This window comes from Ranitomeya imitator, chromosome 2 (assembly GCF_032444005.1).
Source record: "Ranitomeya imitator isolate aRanImi1 chromosome 2, aRanImi1.pri, whole genome shotgun sequence".
Taxonomy (NCBI): Eukaryota; Metazoa; Chordata; class Amphibia; order Anura; family Dendrobatidae; genus Ranitomeya; species Ranitomeya imitator.
The window spans coordinates 190,372,407-190,393,849 of record NC_091283.1 but is presented as its reverse complement, the minus strand read 5'-3'; the positions used below and the strand labels follow the sequence as shown (position 1 = coordinate 190,393,849).

At 46.6% G+C, this 21,443-nt stretch overlaps 1 protein-coding gene across 2 annotated transcripts in view; it reads left to right on the top strand.

Annotated features, from left to right (window-relative positions):
- The window catches only part of HCFC1 (host cell factor C1), a 59,643-nt gene extending 38,875 nt beyond the window's left edge, over positions 1 to 20,768 (top strand). Inside the window, exons 14-26 of one of the 2 annotated variants that reach the window (XM_069748402.1) lie at positions 1 to 85; positions 181 to 319; positions 1,368 to 1,585; positions 1,877 to 3,707; positions 4,670 to 4,887; positions 5,000 to 5,438; positions 5,588 to 5,974; positions 6,092 to 6,201; positions 6,284 to 6,418; positions 15,595 to 15,780; positions 16,961 to 17,258; positions 17,380 to 17,443; positions 20,637 to 20,768. The exon at positions 1 to 85 is cut by the window's left edge and continues 58 nt beyond it. In XM_069748402.1, the coding sequence (XP_069604503.1) occupies positions 1 to 85; positions 181 to 319; positions 1,368 to 1,585; positions 1,877 to 3,707; positions 4,670 to 4,887; positions 5,000 to 5,438; positions 5,588 to 5,974; positions 6,092 to 6,201; positions 6,284 to 6,418; positions 15,595 to 15,780; positions 16,961 to 17,258; positions 17,380 to 17,443; positions 20,637 to 20,676 (4,150 nt within the window). In that variant the 3' untranslated portion in view covers positions 20,677 to 20,768. Of the gene's footprint in view, positions 86 to 180; positions 320 to 1,367; positions 1,586 to 1,876; positions 3,708 to 4,669; positions 4,888 to 4,999; positions 5,439 to 5,584; positions 5,975 to 6,091; positions 6,202 to 6,283; positions 6,419 to 15,594; positions 15,781 to 16,960; positions 17,259 to 17,379; positions 17,444 to 20,636 lie in introns of both variants that reach the window. The other variant, XM_069748401.1, reaches the window with a different exon arrangement.
- Positions 20,769 to 21,443: the final 675 nt, after the last annotated feature.

The following is a 21,443-nucleotide window of genomic DNA, read 5'->3' as shown; positions in this document are numbered from 1 at the left end:
GACATCAGGCACAGGAACTCCAGCCAAAATAATAACCGCTGTTCCCAAGCTTACCGCAGGTCACGGTCCGCAGGGATTAACCCAGGTCTGTATACACAATAGCATTTTTAAGATTGTGTATTTTGTGTTTTGTTTTTTTATTCCATCTAAAATATTGACTTTTCTAATGTATATTTACAGGTGGTTTTAAAGGGGGCACCTGGTCAGCCCGGCACGATCCTCCGAACTGTCCCTATGGGTGGCGTCAGACTCGTCACCCCTGTGACTGTATCGGCCGTCAAACCTACAGTAACAACCCTAGTTGTTAAGGGTACCACAGGTGAGTTTTACAAACTTGGGGTTGAGGGGAAATTTCTCTTCTGCTTAATTCTTGTGTTCCTGTTATGCTGTGATTATTAATAATAATAATATTATTATTATTATTATTTTAATGCTTGTATAGTGCCCTGGTTGTGAATAGTATTACTCTTTAATAAAAAAAAAAATTAAAGGGAATCTGTCACCCCATTTTAGGCCTATAAGCTAAGGCCACCCCATCAGGGGCTTATCTACAGCATTCTGTAATGCTGTAGATAAGCCCCCGATGTAACCTGGAAGATGATAAAAATAAGTTGATTATACTCACCCAGGTGCGGTCCGGTCCGGGGCTCCCCATTTTCATAGATGACGTCCTCTTTTTTTGCTTCCTGCCGCGGCTCCTGCGCAGGCGTACTTTATCTGCCCTGTTGAGGAAAGTACTGCAGTGCGCAGGCGCCGGGAAAGGTCAGAGAGGCCCAGCGCACTGCAGTACTTTGCTGTGCCCTCAACAGGGTTCCCCCCCCCCCCTTATCTACAGTATTACAGAATACTGTAGATAAGCCCCTGATGGCGGTGGCCTTAGCTTATAGGCCTAAAATGGGGTGACAGATTCCCTTTAAGGGAAACTCATCAGGTTTTTGCTGCCTCATCTAAAGACAGTTTGGTATAGGGTCAAAGACCGATTTCAGAGGTGTTACTTTCTAGTCTGCATGCATTTCTCTGGTGCAGATGTAGCAGCGCTTAGAATCTTGAGCCGTGTATAACCCTGCCCATGCCTCTGGCCACTTTCTGTGTACACTGCATAGGCAGAAAGCTGCCCATCAGTGGTAGGGGAAGGGTTATCAGAATAGAAGGACTACCTTACATAAGACATAGTTGTCATCTCTTGCTAATAAAACGCTGATTTTATTGAAACTACAACAAGCAGCCCAGTAAGCGACACATCGCTGCAATCAGTCTCTGCCACTATTTTATGCTGCTCTCTGATTGTATAGCAAAAACGTGCCGACCGAATCCCTTTTAAAGCTTGGCTGTCTCATTTTATTTTTTAATTTTATTTTTTTACCCAGGAATGACTACTCTGGGCACAGTTACAGGAACGGTTTCTTCAAGCCTGGCAGGAGGCGGGGTACACAACACTGCTTCCCTTGCGACGCCGATAAATACATTGGGAACCATCGCAACTCTTTCTAGTCAAGTGATCAATCCTGCAGCCATTACTATGTCTGCTGCACCAACCTCGCTCACTGCAGCCTCTGGGCTGAGCACACCAACAATCACTATGCAGGTATTTAGCACAGTCAATCGTTGTTTTTTGTTTTGAGGCTTTGTATTAAAGTTTTTAACCTGCAGCCAGTTGTTTGGGGCATGTCTGCAAAAAGCTGATTTGTTGCAGAAAATTTCCACTCCAAATCGTGTAGGTTTTGCTGCTGACTTTTCCCCTTCCTCTGTCCTCGGCATGTCTCTGTACAATCTGGCCTGTGTGGAGATTGCTACTGCACATTTTCCTGCCAGTCTGTCCATTAGGTTTCACTATTGTTTGCCTATCAAACTAATCTATTTTTTTTTTTTCCCCCAGCAAATGTCCCATCCAACGCAAGTAACTTTAATTACCACTCCTAGTGGTGTCGAAGCGCAACCTGTGCATGACCTTCCCGTCTCCATTTTGGCATCGCCAACCACTGATCAACCGACAGCGACGGTAACAATCGCCGATTCAGGTCAAGGAGACCAGCCGCCTGGCACAGTCACCCTTGTGTGTTCCAATCCTCCCTGCGAAACCCATGAAACAGGAACTACAAATACGGCAACCACCACCCTCGTCAACCTCAGCAGCATTGTGCAACAACCAGGCGGCACCTTGCAGTTCGTTTGTGAAGGCCAAGAACCGGGAACATTTGTAGCCACAGCACTGGGTCAGGCAAATGGAAGTGTTGTGAGGGTCTGCTCTAATCCCCCATGTGAAACCCATGAAACTGGAACGACTCAAACCGCAACCACTGCAATGGCAAACATCGGTCAGACCGGCTCAGTAACGAGGGTCTGCTCCAACCCTCCCTGCGAAACTCACGAAACGGGAACCACTCAAACGCCAACCACCGCTATGGCAAATATCGGCAGTGGGCAACCAGGGTCTGTGGTGCGAATATGTTCAAATCCACCATGCGAGACCCATGATACTGGAACCACCCAGACATCAACTACAGCGATGTCTAACATGGGCAGCGGGCAGACAGAAGCGGCGGGCACCGTGTGCTCTAATCCGCCATGTGAGACTCACGATACTGGCACAACGCCAACTCCCACCACCGCAAGGTCAAATATTGGCACAGAGCAGTTAACAAGACCACCGAATCATCAGCCTTGTCAGACTTTACAGACTGTGTCCACTCGCACAGTCATGACTGTGCAGGCTAACATTACCAGCGGGCAGTCGAATAAGGTACTACAGGTTTGCTCCAACCCACCGTGTGAAACACACGAGACAAATACGACAAACACGGCCACAACAGCTGCATCTAATCTGGCAGCAGGGCAGCCTGGTAATGTAGTCAGCGTATGTACTAATCCACCATCGGAAACTCACGAAACTGGCACCACGCACACACCAACCACCGCAAGATCCAATATAGGCACTGGACTTTCGGAGAATACAGTTCACGCGCCGCCATGCGAGACTCATCAAACCATTTCTACTAAAACCACCATGTCCGTGCAGTCGGCTTTCAGCTCTGGGTCGTCTAACCTTATCGAGGTAGAAAATGGTAGCAAGGGGTCTGCTAAAGACAGTGCTAAATCGAAGGCTACGGAAGCCCTGTTAGTCTGCTCCAATCCTCCCTGTGAGACCCTCATAACCGGCACTACTCAGACTGCAACCACAGCCAAATCCAACATCAACTCTGGATCCTCTGAAAATACCCAGCGGGCTGCCGGCGAGGCTTGTGAGACCCTCCAAGCAAGTTCCACAAGTACAACCATGAGTTTCTCTGCAGAGGCATCAACAGATGTTAATGAGACTGTAAAACCAGTATGTTCTAACCCACCATGTGAAACTCACGAGACGGGTACCACAAATACTGCCACCACGGCACAATCCGGGATTGGCACAGAACAAACTACTGATGATGGGGCATGTGAAACTCACCAGACAACGTCTACGGGAACAGTCATGATGGCATCGGAATCACAGCCCAACACTTTAGAACAACGTGTGTGCTCCAATCCCCCTTGTGAGACCCATGAAACAAACACCACCAACACTGCAACCACGTCTACGTCCAACATGGGCAACGATCCACCCCCTACAGCTCCTACACAGCCGGTTTGCTCAAACCCACCTTGTGAAACACATGAGACGGGCACAACCCATACTGCCACCACAGTCACCTCAACCATGGGAGTCAGTCAAGGTAAATGCTCAGAATATTTTACTTTCCAAATAGCTGCAGCTCTGATAGATTTTTTTTTTTATTATTATTATTATTTTGGTGTGTTTGGTTGGAATTGTTGAGACTGTTAGAAGCATGATTATTCTAAATAGTCACAGCGACAGCTAGCAGGGTCCACGCTATCGCCTGGTCACAAGTTTGGTAATTTTTCTAGTAAGAAAGCTGTTCAGGAGGGTCCCTAATGCCCCTGACTTTCTAGCAAAAGGTGGGTAAGAACTTCTGGGTTGTGGGATCCCACAACTCTCCTACAGCTGCAAGTGTGGCCATGGAGGGTCATAGAATCCCACCACTCAGAAGTTCAGGTCAAATTATTGATAAGCACATTTGTAGCTAGACATTTGGGGGGGAAGAAAATTACCATTTTGGGGCTTCTCACTGTTTTAATAAATTGAAAAGGGCAGTCCCAGACTTGTGATGGATAAATTTTCAGAAAATAAGTCAAAATGTTTTGTTTCTAAAACCTTTCTATCCACAATAGTTCCCTCTTCCCTCTCCTAGTGTATCCTCACCCACCCCCTGCAGACTGTGAGCCCTCGCGGGCAGGGTCCTCCCTCCTTATGTACTCGTGTGCCTTGTTATCTGCTCATGTTTAATGTATTTGTCTATATTTGCCCCGTGTTCACATGTAAAGCGCCATGGAATAAATGGCGCTATAAAAATGTATAATAATAATGATAATAATAGTAAGTTCTCTTGTATCTGGAAAATGTAGATTAGTGCCAATCATTTGCATTCAGTACATATTAAATGGAAAATTACATTATTAGACTTTCTCTTCTGTTTAGGTTTGTGGGATTTGCACTCTTAAAATCTATAACTGAGGATCTCTGCAGAAATAATTTTCTTTCTAATGCATTTTTCGTTTTTTACAAAGGCACGTACACGGGAATAAGTTTGTTCTTTTTATGTGTTTTGCGTTTTAGACCAGCAATCAGCTGCTAATGGGGAAGGAGAGCAGGAGACTGTGCCCACGGAGGAATCTGCCGCGAGTAGCACATCCAGCACCGTAGCTGCCACGTCTGCAGTGACTATTGTAGCAGTGGCGGCCTCCTCTTCGCCAGTACATTCAACTGTCCCAATTGTCTCCAGGGCGGTAACGACCGTAACGCAGTCTACACCACTACCCGGGCCTTCAGTACCGGTATGTTTGTGGCATCGTATACTTTTACGTTATATGAAAGTTCTTACTTTCAAATTGTTGTTGGCTTTACACTCTCTTTACTTGCTCACTCTTTTTCTCTCCTTCCTTCCAGAATATCGCATCTATGACAGATCCACCCACTGAAGACAGCGTACAAAGTTCAGAAGCTGTCCCTTGCACAGATCAAACCGAAGCTCCTCTTTCTGCCGACCTCCTCCAGCCTCCTGAAGATGTTCCGGCAGAACCCGAACCGCAAGCCATTGACACTGCTGTGCCAGAGCACAGTGAAGAGGAGCTGCAGGCGGTGATGGAAGCGGAGCAAGCGCAGGAGGCTGCTGCAGCCAGTGAGCAGCAGGGGGTAGAACAACTGTCCCTTCCTCAGGAACTTATGGCAGAGGGACAGACCACCACACTCATGGTCACAGGGTTAACGCCGGAAGAACTGGCAGTCACTGCGGCAGCTGAAGCCGCTGCGCAAGCGGCTGCTACAGAAGAAGCTCAGGCCTTGGCGATCCAGGCGGTGCTGCAAGCTGCACAGCAAGCAGTGATGGGTAAGTTCTAAAGTGTCTTGCTAAATAGTATTGAAACATTATCAAAAGACATGGTGGTGGTGGGGGGGGGGGAGGAGTAGCAAGAGAGTAAATATACCAATTTTCTGCAACTCGTTTTCTTTCTTTTGTTCCTATGGGTTTCCAAGCAGCAGCTGGTGAGCCAATGGACACTTCTGACGTGGCTCACGCAGAGCTACGTCACCTGACGTCTGAAGGGCCCACCACCACGATACCCATCGTTCTGACACAGCAAGAACTGGCTGCTTTGGTTCACCAGCAACAGCAATTACAAGAAGCTCAACATCAGCAACAACTACAGCAGCAGTTACAACAACAGCAGCAATTGCAGCAACAGCAGTTACAGCAGCAACAGCAACTACACCAACTACAGCTTCAGCAATTGCACCATGTTCCTACAGAAGCCTTGGCACCGGCCGACAGCCTCAACGATCCTGCTAGCGAGAGCAATGGACTTAATGAACTTACCAGTGCCGTGACGAGTGCTGTGTCACTTCTGCCAGTGACTGCCACAGAAAGTAAGCCACAGTGGTTTAGGTCATTTTAGCCGTACACATGTATGTATTTGTTGGTGAATGATTCATATTTTTTTTTATCATTTCTGACCATCCTTTTTCTTCCTTTTTCCTTTTAAGGTTTGCCACCAGCAAACACATTCACAGCCCCTCAACCTGTTGTCATTGCTAGTCCTGCAAAATTACAGGCTGCAGCAGCACTTGCTGAAGTGGCTAACGGCATCGAATCGGTAAGTGAAACGAAAAATTGGTCTATGTAGGAAGGATGTGTCTGAGACTGGTGTCTTATTTTACGTTTTAATATATTTACAGAAACAAGATTCTCTTCCGCAGCAGCCGAAAGCGCCATTAAAAAAAGAGAATCAGTGGTTTGATGTTGGCGTCATCAAAGCCACCAATATGATGGTCACCCATTATTATTTGCCCGCTGACGATTCTGCCAATGATGTGAGTAATAACATTTATGCAATGGTGACCAATGTAATAGAGCAGAATTATTGTCCGTGGTTTATACAGATTTCGGTGTTCTCTGAATAAGGCTCCTCTGTCAGCTGTGTTTCAATTAAAGGGGTTTGTCCCATATTCCCAATCGGGAGTCATGGGGGGGGTTGTTGTTGTTTCCTCCTAAATGATAGATTGGACCAGTGGCGTTGTTGCATCTGTTGGCCCAAACTGTGCACTCTCCCGTGCTGCTTTTCGCCCGGACAGCATCGGAATTCTGGTCTGGCCAACTTCAGAGGAGTCCTTCTCAAAAACTCCATTACAAAGAGCTTGTAAGTCCTGCACTCTTTCCCCAGGAGGCCGGCATCCTCTGATAGTCTACAGCTACAGAGAGGTGGCTGGTAACCTAGACAAAAAGCAAGTGAACTATAGAATCAAGTAAACCTTTCTAAACGTTCATGCAATCTAATTTTATAGCTAAAGATCATGTCAAGACAGTGATACTTGCCCGCATAGGCAATATGGTGTGCAAGGTCTGGCAGCACAGCTGTCAGTCCCTCGCAAGTATGCTTGGCGTAAGAATTCTAACCAGGCTCTGACAGTCTTGGCCACCAAAGCAGCATAAAAGACTGGTCACAAGAAAACCAAGCCCACTGCCTGAAGCACAGACTTGGTCAGAAACAGCACGTCTGACTGTGGGGTCTTTGAGAAGAGGTATGTCCAAGAACCAGTGGAAAAGTCTACAAATAATCCATACGACCTTGTTTGCGGAATCGTCAGTCTGCTTGAGTCTATTACTTGATGTGCGCCTTGCTGCAGTTCAAGCAGCCTCTTAGTGTGCCTGACTCCTTTTTGAAATGCACCGCCTCTGCAGGAGAGCGAGAGACCCCTTACAAGAAATGTCCACTTCTAGGACATCCCCTTGATCAAAGAGGGATTTTTGGTACTTACCGTAAAATCTTTCTTGGAGCTTTCTTTGGGGGACACGGGTAGCAATGGGTGTATGCTGCTGTCGCTAGGAGGTTGACACTGCAAAAAAAGGAAAATGGCTCCTCTGCAGTATACACCCACAGACAGGCAGGAAGTACCTCAGTTAGTGTTAAAGTAATAGGAGAAGCAACCAAAACTCAACATATGAACAGATGTACCAATCCAACAACGGAGGCACATAGGCCAAATAATGGTACAACATAAGTACCAATCCAACATGAAGACACATAGATCAAATAATGGTACAACATACCAAATAATGGTACCACATATGTGCCAATGCAACAACGAAGGCACATTAATGGTACAAGTTAGGGAGGGTGCTGTGTCCCCCAATGAAGGCTCCCAAGAAAGATTTTACGGGGAGTACAAAAAATCCCTCTTTATCGCTTCATTGGGGGGGACAGGTAACCATGTGATGTCCCAAAGCAGTCCCTAGGGTGCGAAACAGGAAGATTCAAGGAATAAATGGGCTCAGGTTGGTTGGTGCAAAACCGCCACCTGCAGCACCTTCCTTCCCAGGCCTGCATCAGACGAGGCATGGTATGAGCCCTGTAAAGGCTAACAAAAGAGGGCAAAGATGACCAGGTTGCGGCCTTACAGTCTGGAAAGCCAAATCCTGGTAACAAACAGCCTAGGAGGCCCCCACCGCAGAGCGGAGTGAGCCTTCAGCCCCAGAGGAGCCTGCCACGTTGGAAAAGGCTGTTTGTCCTGGAAGCGGACTGCCTCATGGCAATAGAGAAACTAGAAGCTAGGAGCCCTTTAAGGCAACCTTCAGAGATGATGAGCAGAGAATCAGATTGACGAAAGGGAGCAGTCCTTGAAAGGTAGACTCTGAGAACTGTGACTGAATCCAGTTTGTAGAGTGACTTCTCCAGGGCATGGACTGGAGAGACACAGAAGGAAGGACAATGACTTTGTTAATGAGAAAGGAAAAGACCACCTCGGGAAGAAAGGAAGGGCCAGGCCCGAGAACCACCTTGTCCTGATATAGGATCAGGAGCGTGGAACGGCAGGACAATGCCACTAACTTGGAAACTCTCCTGATGGACATAATTGAACAAAAGAGAAATGTCATGTGTTGAATGGGCTAAAACAGGGGTGCGCTGCGGCATGCCTAAGGCAAGATTAAAATACCATGGATTTATCGGAGGACAATTAAGAGGAGCCAGGTGGGCGACTTCTTGAAGAAAACCAAGAATGAAAGGAAAACTGACATGGGGACCAGACCCTTGTCCATACTCCACCAAAAGAAGGCCTTTCAGTATTTGTAGTAGATACGCAAGGATGTTGGTTTCCCGGTCCCAGTCATGGTCTGAATGACCAGACGGGGAAAAACCAGCCTCCCCAAGGACTATGGCCTCAACGGCCATGCTGTTAAAGACCGAGACTATGAACTCTGGTGGAAGAGGGAACCTTGAGAGAGAGGATCTGGACGGTAGGGAAGCTGCCAAAGGGCGTCTATGAACATATTCGCCTAGCCTTTCCTGGTCAATCTGAAGATAACAGGAATATAGGGAACCCTTCTTCCTTTATCCTTTTCACGACTCTCGGGCCGACGGGAGAGACTGAAAAGGAGAGCAGATGGAATTGTGACCACGATATTACTAGAGCATCGCAACAGGTGGCTAGCAGGTCCCGGGATCTGGCTACGAACCAAGGAACCTTACGTCCGGAGAGCCCCATTTCAGCATATATGGATGAAGACAGCGGGGCTGAGCCATTGGCTGCCCGAAGCGAGACCCAAATGGCTCAGAAAATCGATTGCCGTGCTCAGAATGTGCACGGCTGATATGGCGGAAACATTACGCTCTGCCTCACAAAATCCTTGTTAACTCTGACTTCACTTGTTTGATGCGAGTATCGCCTTAACGGTTTATGTAAACCTCAGCCGTGGTATTGTCTCTTGGGCGATCCAGTGGCTCTGCACTGTGTGACGAAGAAAAAACGGCTCCGCAAAAGATGAGACTGGTGTTGGTGAAAACCTGCCACTAGAGAGGAAAGAGGAACTTCCTTTATAGGACTGATACCGACGGTGTCAACAGATGAGGGACAGCCTCACTCTGAGAGGAAGAAGCACAGGATTGTCCGTGGAGACTACCAGAGAGCCCGCTGAAGGGGCGGGCATGGAACTGGGCAAAAGGAACGGTTTCCGAGGCGACAATCCATTTCCCCTAGGACTCCTATGCAGGACATGGGAGAAGAGAAGCTGATCACTTTAGAGTACAGAAACTCCTGGCAGAGGGATGAAAAACCTTATCCTTTGGAAGGAAGAGACGGGCTTGGGTCATGTCGAACCCATACTTAGAAATACCAAGTACTGAGCAAAGGTGAGAGAGGACTTTTCTCTGTTTATAATCTAGCTGAGATTAACCCGGATATGTAGAGTAAACTGAAGACTCTGGTTGCAGTCGCAGCGGGACGGCTCATTGATCAGAAGATCGTTTAAGTAGGGAAATATGAAAAATCCCTTGGATAGGAGAATGACCCTAACCACTGCCATGACTTAAGGTACCGTCACACTAGACGATATCGCTAGCGATCCGTGACGTTGCAGCGTCCTCGCTAGCGATATCGTCCAGTGTGACAGGCAGCAGCGATCAGGCCCCTGCTGTGCTGTCGCTGGTCGGGGAAGAAAGTCCAGAACTTTATTTTGTCGCTGGACTCCCCGCAGACATTGCTGAATCGGCGTGTGTGACACCGATTCAGCGATGTCTTTGCTGGTAACCAGGGTAAACATCGGGTAACTAAGCGCAGGGCCGCGCTTAGTAACCCGATGTTTACCCTGGTTACCATCCTAAAAGTAAAAAAACAAACGCTACATACTTACCTACCGCTGTCTGTCCTCGGCGCTCTGCTTCTCTGGTCTGGCTGTGAGCACAGCGGCCGGAAAGCAGAGCGGTGACGTCACCGCTCTGCTTTCCGGCTGCCCGGCGCTCACAGCCAGACCAGAGAAGCAGAGCGCCGAGGACAGACAGCGGTAGGTAAGTATGTAGCGTTTGTTTTTTTACTTTTAGGATGGTAACCAGGGTAAATATCGGGTTACTAAGCGCGGCCCTTCGCTTAGTTACCCGATGTTTACCCTGGTTACCGGGGACCTCGGGATCGTTGGTCGCTGGAGAGCTGTCTGTGTGACAGCTCTCCAGCGACCAAACAGCGACGCTGCAGCGATCCGGATCGTTGTCGGTATCGCTGCAGCGTCGCTAAGTGTGACGGTACCTTTAAATAGTCTAGGAGCAGAGGCTAGGATGAAGGGGAGGGCCGTGAACTGATAAGGACCCTCCTGGATCGCACATCATAGGAGCCTCTGAAGCTAAACACAACAAGAATGTGAGGAAAATTCTCCCGAGTCCATGAAAGTGATTACCGAACTTAGTTACATCGTCCTGAAAAGACAGGTCAGTACGTGACAGGTAAACCACTCGAGGACTAAAAACTGAGGAGCGTTCCGCCTTTCTTCGTGACTAAGAAAGAATATAATAGAACCTAGAGAACCGTATGTTCCTGGGGACGGGTACGATCACTTCTGTGAATGGCAGGTAAAGACTGCCTGAAGTACTGCTGGGGCCTGCGACGTATGTCTTGACGGGCGAAAAAACAAAAGGAAACTTCTTCCTGGGGGAGAAGAACTGTCGATATTGTAGCCGGAAGTCGCTATCTCTCTCGAGGTTGAAGCAACCTTTTCCTATTTAAAGGACATTAGGTTTGGACCGGAAAAGCGAGGTGTTTTTCCCTGCCAGTGGCATCTGAAACTATTGATCCAGCTTGGATCCAAAAGATCTAGACACTTGAAAGGCAAAACCAGTGAGGTCTGAGAATGCGACGTATGGCAACAATGCTGCCGGTAGTCGTGACTGAACAACCAGCCGCATCCAAAGGGGAACGGACACGAGAGATTTGCTGGCATGGGCAATCTGATCAGCCAGATCTGGCCTCCCATCCGGAGAAGCAGCCGCTAGAATACCTTGACGAAGTATTCTTGCCCCGACAGACATGGAATTTGACACCCAGGTGTAGGCAAATGTGGGAGAGAGAGAGAGGCACCAGCTGCCTCCAAGGCTGACTTGGCCAAGGCTTCAATCTGTCTATCTGTAGAATCCTTAAAGGTACCGTCACACAGTGGCACTTTTGTCGCTACGACGGTACGATTCGTGACGTTCCAGCGATATCCATACGATATCGCTGTGTCTGACACGCAGCAGCGATCAGGGATCCTGCTGAGAATCGTACGTCGTAGCAGATCGTTTGGAACATTCTTTCGTCGCTGGATCGCCCGCTGTCATCTCTAGATCGGTGTGTGACACGTTCGCTTGTAACCAGGGTAAACATCGGGTTACTAAGCGCAGGGCCGCGCTTAGTAACCCGATGTTTACCCTGGTTACCAGCGTAAATGTAAAAAAAACCAAACAGTACATACTTGCATTCCGGTGTCCGTCAGGTCCCTTGCCGTCTGCTTCCCGCACTCACTGACTGCCGTCCGTAAAGTGAAAGCAGAGCACAGCGGTGACGTCACCGCTGTGCTGTGCTTTCACTTTACGGACGGCAGTCAGTGAGTGCGGGAAGCAGACGGCAAGAGACAGACACCGGAATGTAAGTATGTACTGTTTGGTTTATTTTTACGCTGGTAACCAGGGTAAACATCGGGTTACTAAGCGCGGCCCTGCGCTTAGTAACCCGATGTTTACCCTGGTTACCCGGGGACCTCGGCATCGTTGGTCGCTGGAGAGCTGTCTGTGTGACAGCTCCCCAGCGACCACACAACGACTTACCAACGATCACGGCCAGGTCGTATCGCTGGTCGTGATCGTTGGTAAATCGTATAGTGTGACGGTACCCTAAGGGATGCACTGATCAGTAGAAACAAGGCTGTCTAGGAAGACAGGCGAGAAGCAGGCGGATCCACCTTAGGGATTCTGCCCATTTATCAAGATGGCCTCGTCTAAAGGGGTAGAGAATATTTAGCTTCCTCCTACCTGGGAAGTGCTTTTCAGTGTTCCCAGTGTTTAGACATAGTCATGACAAGTTCCCTGTGATCAGGGAAAATTCCGGGAAAAACATTTTTACCCATTTGAAAGTAACGGAGTGCTCGTGAGCAGGAGTCTCATCCTCCCGTAGGTTCAGAAATTTTGTATTTTGCCAAGATGAGGTTGAGCATATCTTGCATCTTTCAGGTCTGGTCCGTATTGGGGGGGGGGCATGTATCGGGAGAGAGGGATAGAGAAAAAACACACTCTCATTAGGCCAGGAGACGGGGCCTCGGCGTGCCCTAATGAGCAGAAAGACCCGTAACAGAGCGTGGCTAAGCGGAAGGCGACCGCGGCTACAGAGTCCGGGGAAAAGGCCCTGACGCCAGGGGCTAAATTCACGGGTACATATAATTATGTGAAGCCCCCGCACCGACAATGACAGGACTGGAAATTGGCCTTAAAGAAGGTCCTAGTCCGGTAAGAAAATTGGCCACGTCTGACAGTGCCCCAAAGTTGGGGACTAAAATAGCAAAGCATGGAATTATGTGCAGTTTCGGCACCTGCAGTGGCAGGGCCGGTAAACGAAGGTTCTAGTCTGCGTCTGGTGGGAGTAAAGGGCCCTTCCATTGACTGTGCCGCTAGAGGAGTGCATCGGATAGGGGGGAGGAGGCCCCTTGATGGGGAAAAAAGTGCGCGATAAATACACGCGCTTAATGCGGAGGGCGTTAAAGAAGCACTAGCTGAGGAAAAGATGGCCGTTGTTGTTCAGTGACGTCCTGTTCTGTGCAGCGTTCCGCGGGTAAACGGTGAGGCAGGCGGGTAGCTGCCAGGGACAGAAAAGGTCATACCTGTAAAAGGTGAGCCCCGAATCCCTCTTCACTGACGAGGATCACATCAGGAGCCCTCTGGCAGGGTGAGGGTCACTGCAGAAGACTGCATCAACCCCTTACAAGGGGGAAGCCACCGCTGGTGACCACAGTCTTCCTCTCAGCCCTCTCCAAGGAGAGGGGTGAGGAGGGAAATTGCAAGGACTGGTCATCTGAATCAGCCCTGGAGCACCCGTGAAGGTGACAGGGGATAAAGTCCTGCCAGCGGGCCTGAGAGTTGCGATGTGGGTGACACCACACTGCTCGCTCAGCCGCCTAATATGGGAAAGCAGGGTGAGAAATTACACCCTGTTTCCCTGAAGCTGTATCTGAAAGACAAAGGGAAATTGTTAATAAAACACAACAATACCTGTAAGGAAAAAAGGATTAGCTGCGGATCTGGGAACAGATCCAGGTCTGCCTCCTACAGACACTAAAGGTACCGTCACACATAACGATATCGTTGCTTTTTGTGACGTAGCAACGATATCGTTAACAAAATCGTTATGCGTGACAGCGACCAAAAAAAAAAACACTACATACTTACATTCCGGTGTCTGGTCACGTCCCTCGCCTTCAGCTTCCCGCACTAACTGTGAGAGCCCGCCGTAAAGCAAAGCACAGCGGTGACGTCACCGCTGTGCTTTACGGCCGGCTCTCAGTCAGTGCGGGAAGCTGAAGGCGAGGGACGTGACCAGACACCGGAATGTAAGTATGTAGTGTTTTTTTTTTTTTACTTTTACAATGGTAACCAGGGTAAACATGGGGTTACTAAGCGCGGCCCTGCGCTTAGTAACCCGATATTTACCCTGGTTACCCGGGGACTTCGGGATCGTTGGTCGCTGGAGAGCTGTCTGTGTGACAGCTCTCCAGCGACCACACAGCGACGCTGCAGCGATCGACGTCGTTGTCTAGATCGCTGCAGCGTCGCTTAATGTGACGGTACCTTAAGCTTAAACTGAGGTACTTCCTGCCTGTCGGTGGGTGTATACTGCAGAGGAGGAGCTATTTTCCTCTTTTTTGCATAGTGTCAGCCTCCTAGCGACAGCAGCATACACCCATGGTTACCTGTGTCCCCCAATGAAGCGATAAAGAAAATATTTGTCAACCCGTAAAAAATAAAGCCTATACTCTCCACCCGTGCGGACGCTGTTACCTCTGTGTCGTCATTCGCTCTCCCGTGCTGTTGTGAAGCTGGCTTCCAGTCAGCGCTGGCGTCACTGTCCCCACCTTCGGATAAATCGAACATGAGGAGGAAGTCCGGTTTGCAGGTGATCTGACTTCCTCTTCATACTCAAACTCGACAGGAGGCTGGGACAGGGACGCCGCTGCTGATTGGGCACCAGCATCATGTGTCACAACAGCACAGGAAACCAAGTGCCGACATCGCAGGGACTGCGTCAGCACGCAAGGAGTATAAGCTTTATTATTTTGTGGGCGCTAAGCAAGGGGTATAAGAAGTTTTCCCAAGTAGTGGACACCTCTTTAGCTTACCTTCAGGGATCGGATTAATGCCCTGAAAGGTGTCGTTAATGTCTCTAGCTTTAAGCGCCTTGTCTGAGTCCAGCAACGATTGCAGGTTGTCTTGTTGATCTGATTCTTGTGGTTATTTATGGTGAGTGCAGACTAGAAGGCATGGAGAGGCAATAAACTTATTTGAGGTCTTTTGGACCGCTGCTGTGTACAGCCAGTGCCAATCCCTAAAGGGGCCAACAGTCTACCTGATCCTAGGATATGAGTGTTGATTGAGTAGGATCCCACTCAGCCAGGAGTAGAGCAAGGCTGCAGGGGCACAGGGAGGTGTCCGTATTGTCGCCGGAGAGCACGGTAAAGCTGCAAGCGTGCAGAGTGAAGATGGCGGTGTCCGGGTAGAAGGGATGGGGTGCATGAAACCTTGCTAGACCTTAAGTCAGGGCCTAAATTTTAGGCCTAGCAAAAGAATATGAGGATTGCGGGAGCTTGTAGGCTGCTGCTGGGGCAAAAAGAGATCTCCGACCCCAGCAAGGAAATGCAGGCTGGTACGGAAAAAGAATAGGAATGGCACGAAGTAGGGAAGCGGGCAAGGCTCCCCTGGGGCAGATCTTAATACAAAAGATTGCAAATATTTACTATACCAGACTAGTCAGGAGAGCTGCCCAGTGCTTAGATCTTGTTCATGAGTGGCTCTCTCATCCGTGCCATTATTCTTCCATTACCTGTTACGTGACCTGATTCTTTTAGTGTATTCTGTCTGATGCGTACTTCATTTGCAAACTGTCCACATTTGGCCCTTTTTATAAATGTCAAATAAATGGCTTGTGGCAGTACTTTTTAATTGCATATTAAACAAAAAATTGTTTTTTCCCCTTGAATGTTTTAGGATGACTCCAGTGCTCTCCCAGACTACAGTCAGTTAAAGAAACACGAGCTTCAGCCTGGCACTGCCTATAAATTCCGTGTTGCTGGCATAAATGCCTGTGGCCGTGGCCCATTCAGTGAAATCTCGGCCTTTAAGACCTGTTTACCTGGTTTCCCCGGTGCTCCATGTGCCATAAAGATCAGCAAGGTAAATACTTGGTTGGACACTTGATGAGATGGGGAGGTTTTATTTGGGCACCTATTCGTAAAAATGAGAATGTCAAATATTAACCTTTTTATCAAATTAAAGCGTGTTGTGGATCACTAAGCCTACGTTCCCACAGTCAGTAATCGGCAGCGCTTTGTACGCAGTACATGTCCGCTCCGTTCAAAGCGATGCCTACTTTTGAATGCAGTTGATTCCGCATTAGTTCATTGAACCGTGCGGAATCCCCGCGTCCAATACCTTAAACGGCTGAAATTCTCTTGCCAAGACTCGCGTCTCTGCAAGACAGATTGACCTGCTGCGGTGTGGAAAGGTGCACCACCGCTTGTCCTTTTCCGCAGGGAAGCCGCGGGTGTCTGCACGCATAGTGAACATGGGATTTCTTGAAATCCCATCCACTATGCTGTAACAGCTGGCAGCTGCGGATGTGCGCAGCGTCCAACCCGCAGCATTTACTGACCCTGGGAACATACCCTGACTGTATTTTTGAAGCCAGTCTTGATGAGGGGGCGTGCTGGATTCAGATGATCCTGACTCATTAGGAAGCAAACCTCTCTTCCTGAATCTGGTTCGTCTGAAAAGTGGTGTGCGCCTCGCCACAGGTCTTACTCCAGTTGGGGGACCAGAGTAAGATTTGTGGCGTAACTGAACTCCGCCTGTTGTCACGAATTTGAGCAGGGCTTGACACTGCTCAGCTTCACCCACTTTGTCAGAGCCTTGAGAAACCTCCAAAAGTTGCAAAATGTTAGTGCAGCCTCACATACTAAAATATTACAACTTTTTCCAAGCTTTTCACGCCATAATTCTCGCATAAAAGGTTTGTGGCCATCATACTTTACAGTAAGCTTTGTGTAGTAACAGCAGCAGATACTAATGGTAACAAACATACATGGGTAAAGTAAGTTGAAAGACCATTGCCAAGTACATTACATAAAGAGAAGACTGACTGGTAGCTTTGTGTATGAAGTATAATGCAGTCTGTGTCTTTCAGATCAGATTATAGTATTTTTGCCTCATAATCAAAGTTTGTTTATTTTTTTTTTATTGTTAAATGCGGTATGTATTTAGCATTTTTCTGTCCATAACTAACTTGCATTTTTCATGTTTCTCTTCTTCAGTTTTAATATGACACTTATTTTCTTTTTCCTTCTGTCACTTGCAGAGCCCTGATGGTGCTCACCTCACGTGGGAACCGCCTTCGGTCACTTCGGGAAAGATCATTGAGTACTCTGTCTATCTTGCGATTCAAAGCAGCCAGAGCAGCGGAGAACAGAAAACATCCCCAGCTCAGTTGGCATTTATGCGGGTATACTGTGGCCCTAATCCTTCCTGCCTGGTGCAGTCCTCAAGCCTTTCCAATGCTCATATAGACTATACCACAAAACCTGCCATCATCTTCCGTATTGCTGCACGCAACGAGAAGGGCTACGGACCGGCCACACAAGTTAGGTGGTTGCAAGGTATGTTGGGCACTGCCAAGATTTTGTTAAAAATATAGAAGATAGTTCAGGATTTCTCCGTTTTATATGTAGTTTGGACCTGCAGAATTTTCTGAAATCTGGTTTAAAATTTTACTTACAGAATCCAGCAAGGATGGTTCAGCTGGAAAACCCGGAAATAAGCGTCCAGTGTCTTCTCCAGACATGTATGTATAACACAAACTCATTTATAGGTTTTATATTTTGGCTTTTAAATGGGGGATTGGAGTTAGTACACTGCCTGGGATAACATGTGCAGAGTTTCCATTAGGGCTCTACATTGGCAAAATGGAAATACGGTGTTTGTCAGCAGGTTCGGGAGAATATATGGTGATAGATTTGTGTCAATCCTATGCTGGCGATGCATACTTAGCCAGAGATAAATGGGTAATCCCTTTCAGGAAAACAAAAAGTGCAACAGTCTAAAAAAAGACTGCCCTGTTGAAATTGTGATCTTAAAAAGGCCTAGAGGTTCACGGAAGAAAACAGTGGTAGATGATCGCAGAATCCTTTCCATGGTGGAAAAAAAAACTCCTTTAAGACCTTCATCCAAGTGAAGAACACTCTCCCGGGAAAGTAGGTGTTTCAGAATCTAAGGTAACCATAAAGTGAAGACTACATGAGTGCAAATACAGAGGATTCACCACAAGGAGTAAACCATTAATCAGCCTTAAAAATAGAAGATTAGACTTTGCCTAAAAAAAAAAAAATCTAAAGTCTCCCAGTTCTGGAAAAGCAAAACTCAGATCAACCTGTACGTAAATGATGTGAAGAAGAAAGTATGGAGAAGGCTTAGAACATCTCAAGATCCAAAGCACAGCACATCCTCCATAACACATGACGGCCATGGTGTTATGGCATGGGCATTCATGGCTTTGAATGGCACCGAGTCATATTGATGTTGTGACAGAAGCAGCCGGGTGAATTCTGTGTACAGGGCGATACTTTTGCGCTCTGATAAAACCAAATACAGCAAGGTTCATTGGACGGTGCGTCACCGTACCGATGGACAATGACCCAAAACATACTCCTAAAGCAAAGAAGTGGAATATTGTGCAATGGCCTAGGCCAATCACCAGGCCTCGGGCTCCAGCGAGCAGTAGTTCACAAACTGAAGACAAAACTTATAGCAGAAAGACCCACAGACCAGCAACAACTGAAGTCACTGCAGTAAAGGCGGCAAAGCATTGTAGAGGAGGAAACCCAGCGTTGGATGACTTCCATGGCTTCCAGGCTTCGGTCCGTCATTGTCTGCAAAAGATTCTCTACAAAGTATCAAAAATGTAAATTTATAAAGTATAGGAAGGCGCAAATATCAGGGCAGGTGATTGGGAGTAAACAGGGCAACACAACAACATTGTCACAAATAAAATAAAAAGAAAACAAGTTTGCGCCTATGTATACCCTAAAATGAGGAAAAAATGTGAGGGGGGGGAACTAATATATGAACATGTATAAATCCCCTAGGAAGCAGGATTGTAAACAGACTAGGTAAACTAGATATAAATAGTTCATGCAATTACTCCAGATGGCAACTGAGTCAATTATTACCATATCTTTAAGATGTTAGATCGCCACAAGTTGCTTCATATCTTCCTTCAATGCGTTCAGTAGTTGGTGTGTCAAAACACACTTTTCAGCAGCTCCAAAAAACAACAAATCTTCAAGAACGTTGTCCCGGCCATTAACAAACGTTCCCTTAGCCTCCTTTCAGATGCAGCACAGATTCACCGAGCTCCGTAATCAAGGAATGCGCATCAGGGATCCCTGATGGAGGCCGTGATCTCCGAAACGCGTTGGATTATTTTTAGTCCTGACAGCGCCTCGTACTCCTGCACACCACGTGACACCCTACGTCACTCAAGGTCCTGCTAGCCGGACGCGGCACGCATTCCTTGATTACGGAGCTCGGTGAATCTGTGCTGCATCTGTAAGGAGGCTAATGGAACGTTTGTTTCCGGCCGGGACAACGTTCTTGAAGATTTGTTGTTTTTTGGAGCTGCGGAAAAGTGTGTTTTGACACACCAACTACTGAGCGCATTGAAGGAGGATATGAAGCAACTTGGGGCGATCTAACTCTGGACCCCAATACCATCTTAAAGATACGGTAATAATTGACTCATAGTTGCCATCTGGAGTGTTTGCATGAACTATTTATATCTAGTTTACCTAGTATGTTTACAATCCTGCTTCCTAGGGGATTTATACATGTTCATATTATTATTTTTTTTTCCCCTCACATTTTTTCCTCATTTTGGGGTATACATAGGCGCAAACTTGTTTTCTTTTTCTTTTTAAAAATATAAAACAAAAAACGGAGTATATAGATCCCAATACACATTTAAAAATATGCGTTTTTTATTAATCAACAATATTCTGAAAACATTACATCAGTAAATACATATATAGCACAGGATAAAGTGAGGAGGAAACAGATGGTAGGAGCGAATCAGAAAGAAAAGTATATATCACATCCCTGGGGCTGCTAGTACAACATCACTAGTATAAGGATTTCATGTGACAAATGCCACAATCTCCCATAGTTAAATTATTAGTTAAAGTGCCACAGTGCAAAGATATTACCATTCATAAGTACCAAGCAGCTTACCCATCGTGTATGGATGTCTTTCCAAGTTCCACACGCAGCCCCCCTCTGCGTGTGGAACTTGGAAAGACATCCATTGAGATTGTGGCATTTGTCACATGAAATCCTTATACTAGTGATCTTGTACTAGCAGCCCCAGGGATGTGATATATACTTTTCTTTCTGTTTTGCCGCTACCATCTGTTTCCTCCTCACTTTATCCTGTGCTATATATGAATTTACTGATGTAATGTTTTCAGAATATTGTTGATTAATAAAAAACGTATATTTTTAAATGTGTATTGGGATCTATATACTCCGTTTTTTTGTTTTATATATATTGGGTAGTATCCTAGGCTGTCCCAGAGATTTGAGCAAAAATATTAAGAGAGATATATTTATTTTCTCTCGGCCAAAAATTTGTTAATTTTTGTGTGGAGTTCTTTTTAAAAATGTAAATTTTTGATTCAGGGTAAAGGTAATTTTTCCAGTTACTTTTGAGCCCCTGAAATGAGGAGGCTTTGTAGAAAAATGTTTGCAATTCCTAAATATTTCACAGGATATTTTTGTTTGACCAACACACACACACACTCGCCCACACCCCGTAAGTAAATCTAATAGAATGCAAAGCTGAAATCATGAGGATTTAGACACTCATTTTATTATATAAAAAATCACCAGTATTAAATTGTGTTTCTATATATTGGAGTATGAGTAGGTGATTGTCATTGTCTTTGTTACATGAATTTTTTTTTCTTACTTTTAATTTTAAACAGGAAATCGACTCCAAAGAAAGCAAAGCCCGATTACCCATGATCAAGGATGAAACACCTCCCCAGCCTATGAATAACGCTTAATCATCTGAACTCCGTGCAGTTTCTCAGTCTACACCCCTTTTAACTGTTTTGCCTTTCTCCTCCTTTTCTAAGGATCTGGTAGTAAGGATGGATGCTTCGCGCTCTCACCTCTTCGTCATTTCTTTGTTAATAAGAACACTGGGAAAAGCGCGTTTTTACTTTTCCTCCCAACTCCTCTTTTTTTTTTTTTTTTTTTTCTTTTCTCTTTGCAAATATTGGACTTTTTTGTTCTTCTGAATTTGTATGGGGAGAAATTGCAGGAGCCAGGAGAAATTCTTTAAGGAAAGAAAAAAAAAATGTGCAAACCTTCAGATTTTGCCAGCTGCGCACAAGCAGATAGGCCTAGTAATGCAAGCTTTTTATTGAGTTATTTAGGTCTTTCTTTTGCTTCTTTGGCTTTTTGATTTTCTTTAAATGTTCAGATGGGACTTGCGGGAAATGCTCATCTTTTTGTCATCCGAAGCACTTGGACTTTACACCTCAATGTATCTGATTTAAAAAATAAAAAGGTTTTAAAGACGTGAGCAAAGGGGTGCCATGTATAAACTGTGCCTGATCGGCCCATACAAATGCAATTTTTAAGTATCTCACCTGGACAGCAAAGCTGTGGGAAGCAAAAAAAAAAAAACAACTTCTGGACATTATTCCTGGAACTTTATTGCCTGAGCACCTACCCTCTTTGCTTGGTTAAATGGTGCAGCCATGTACGTACTGTTAAAACGCAAG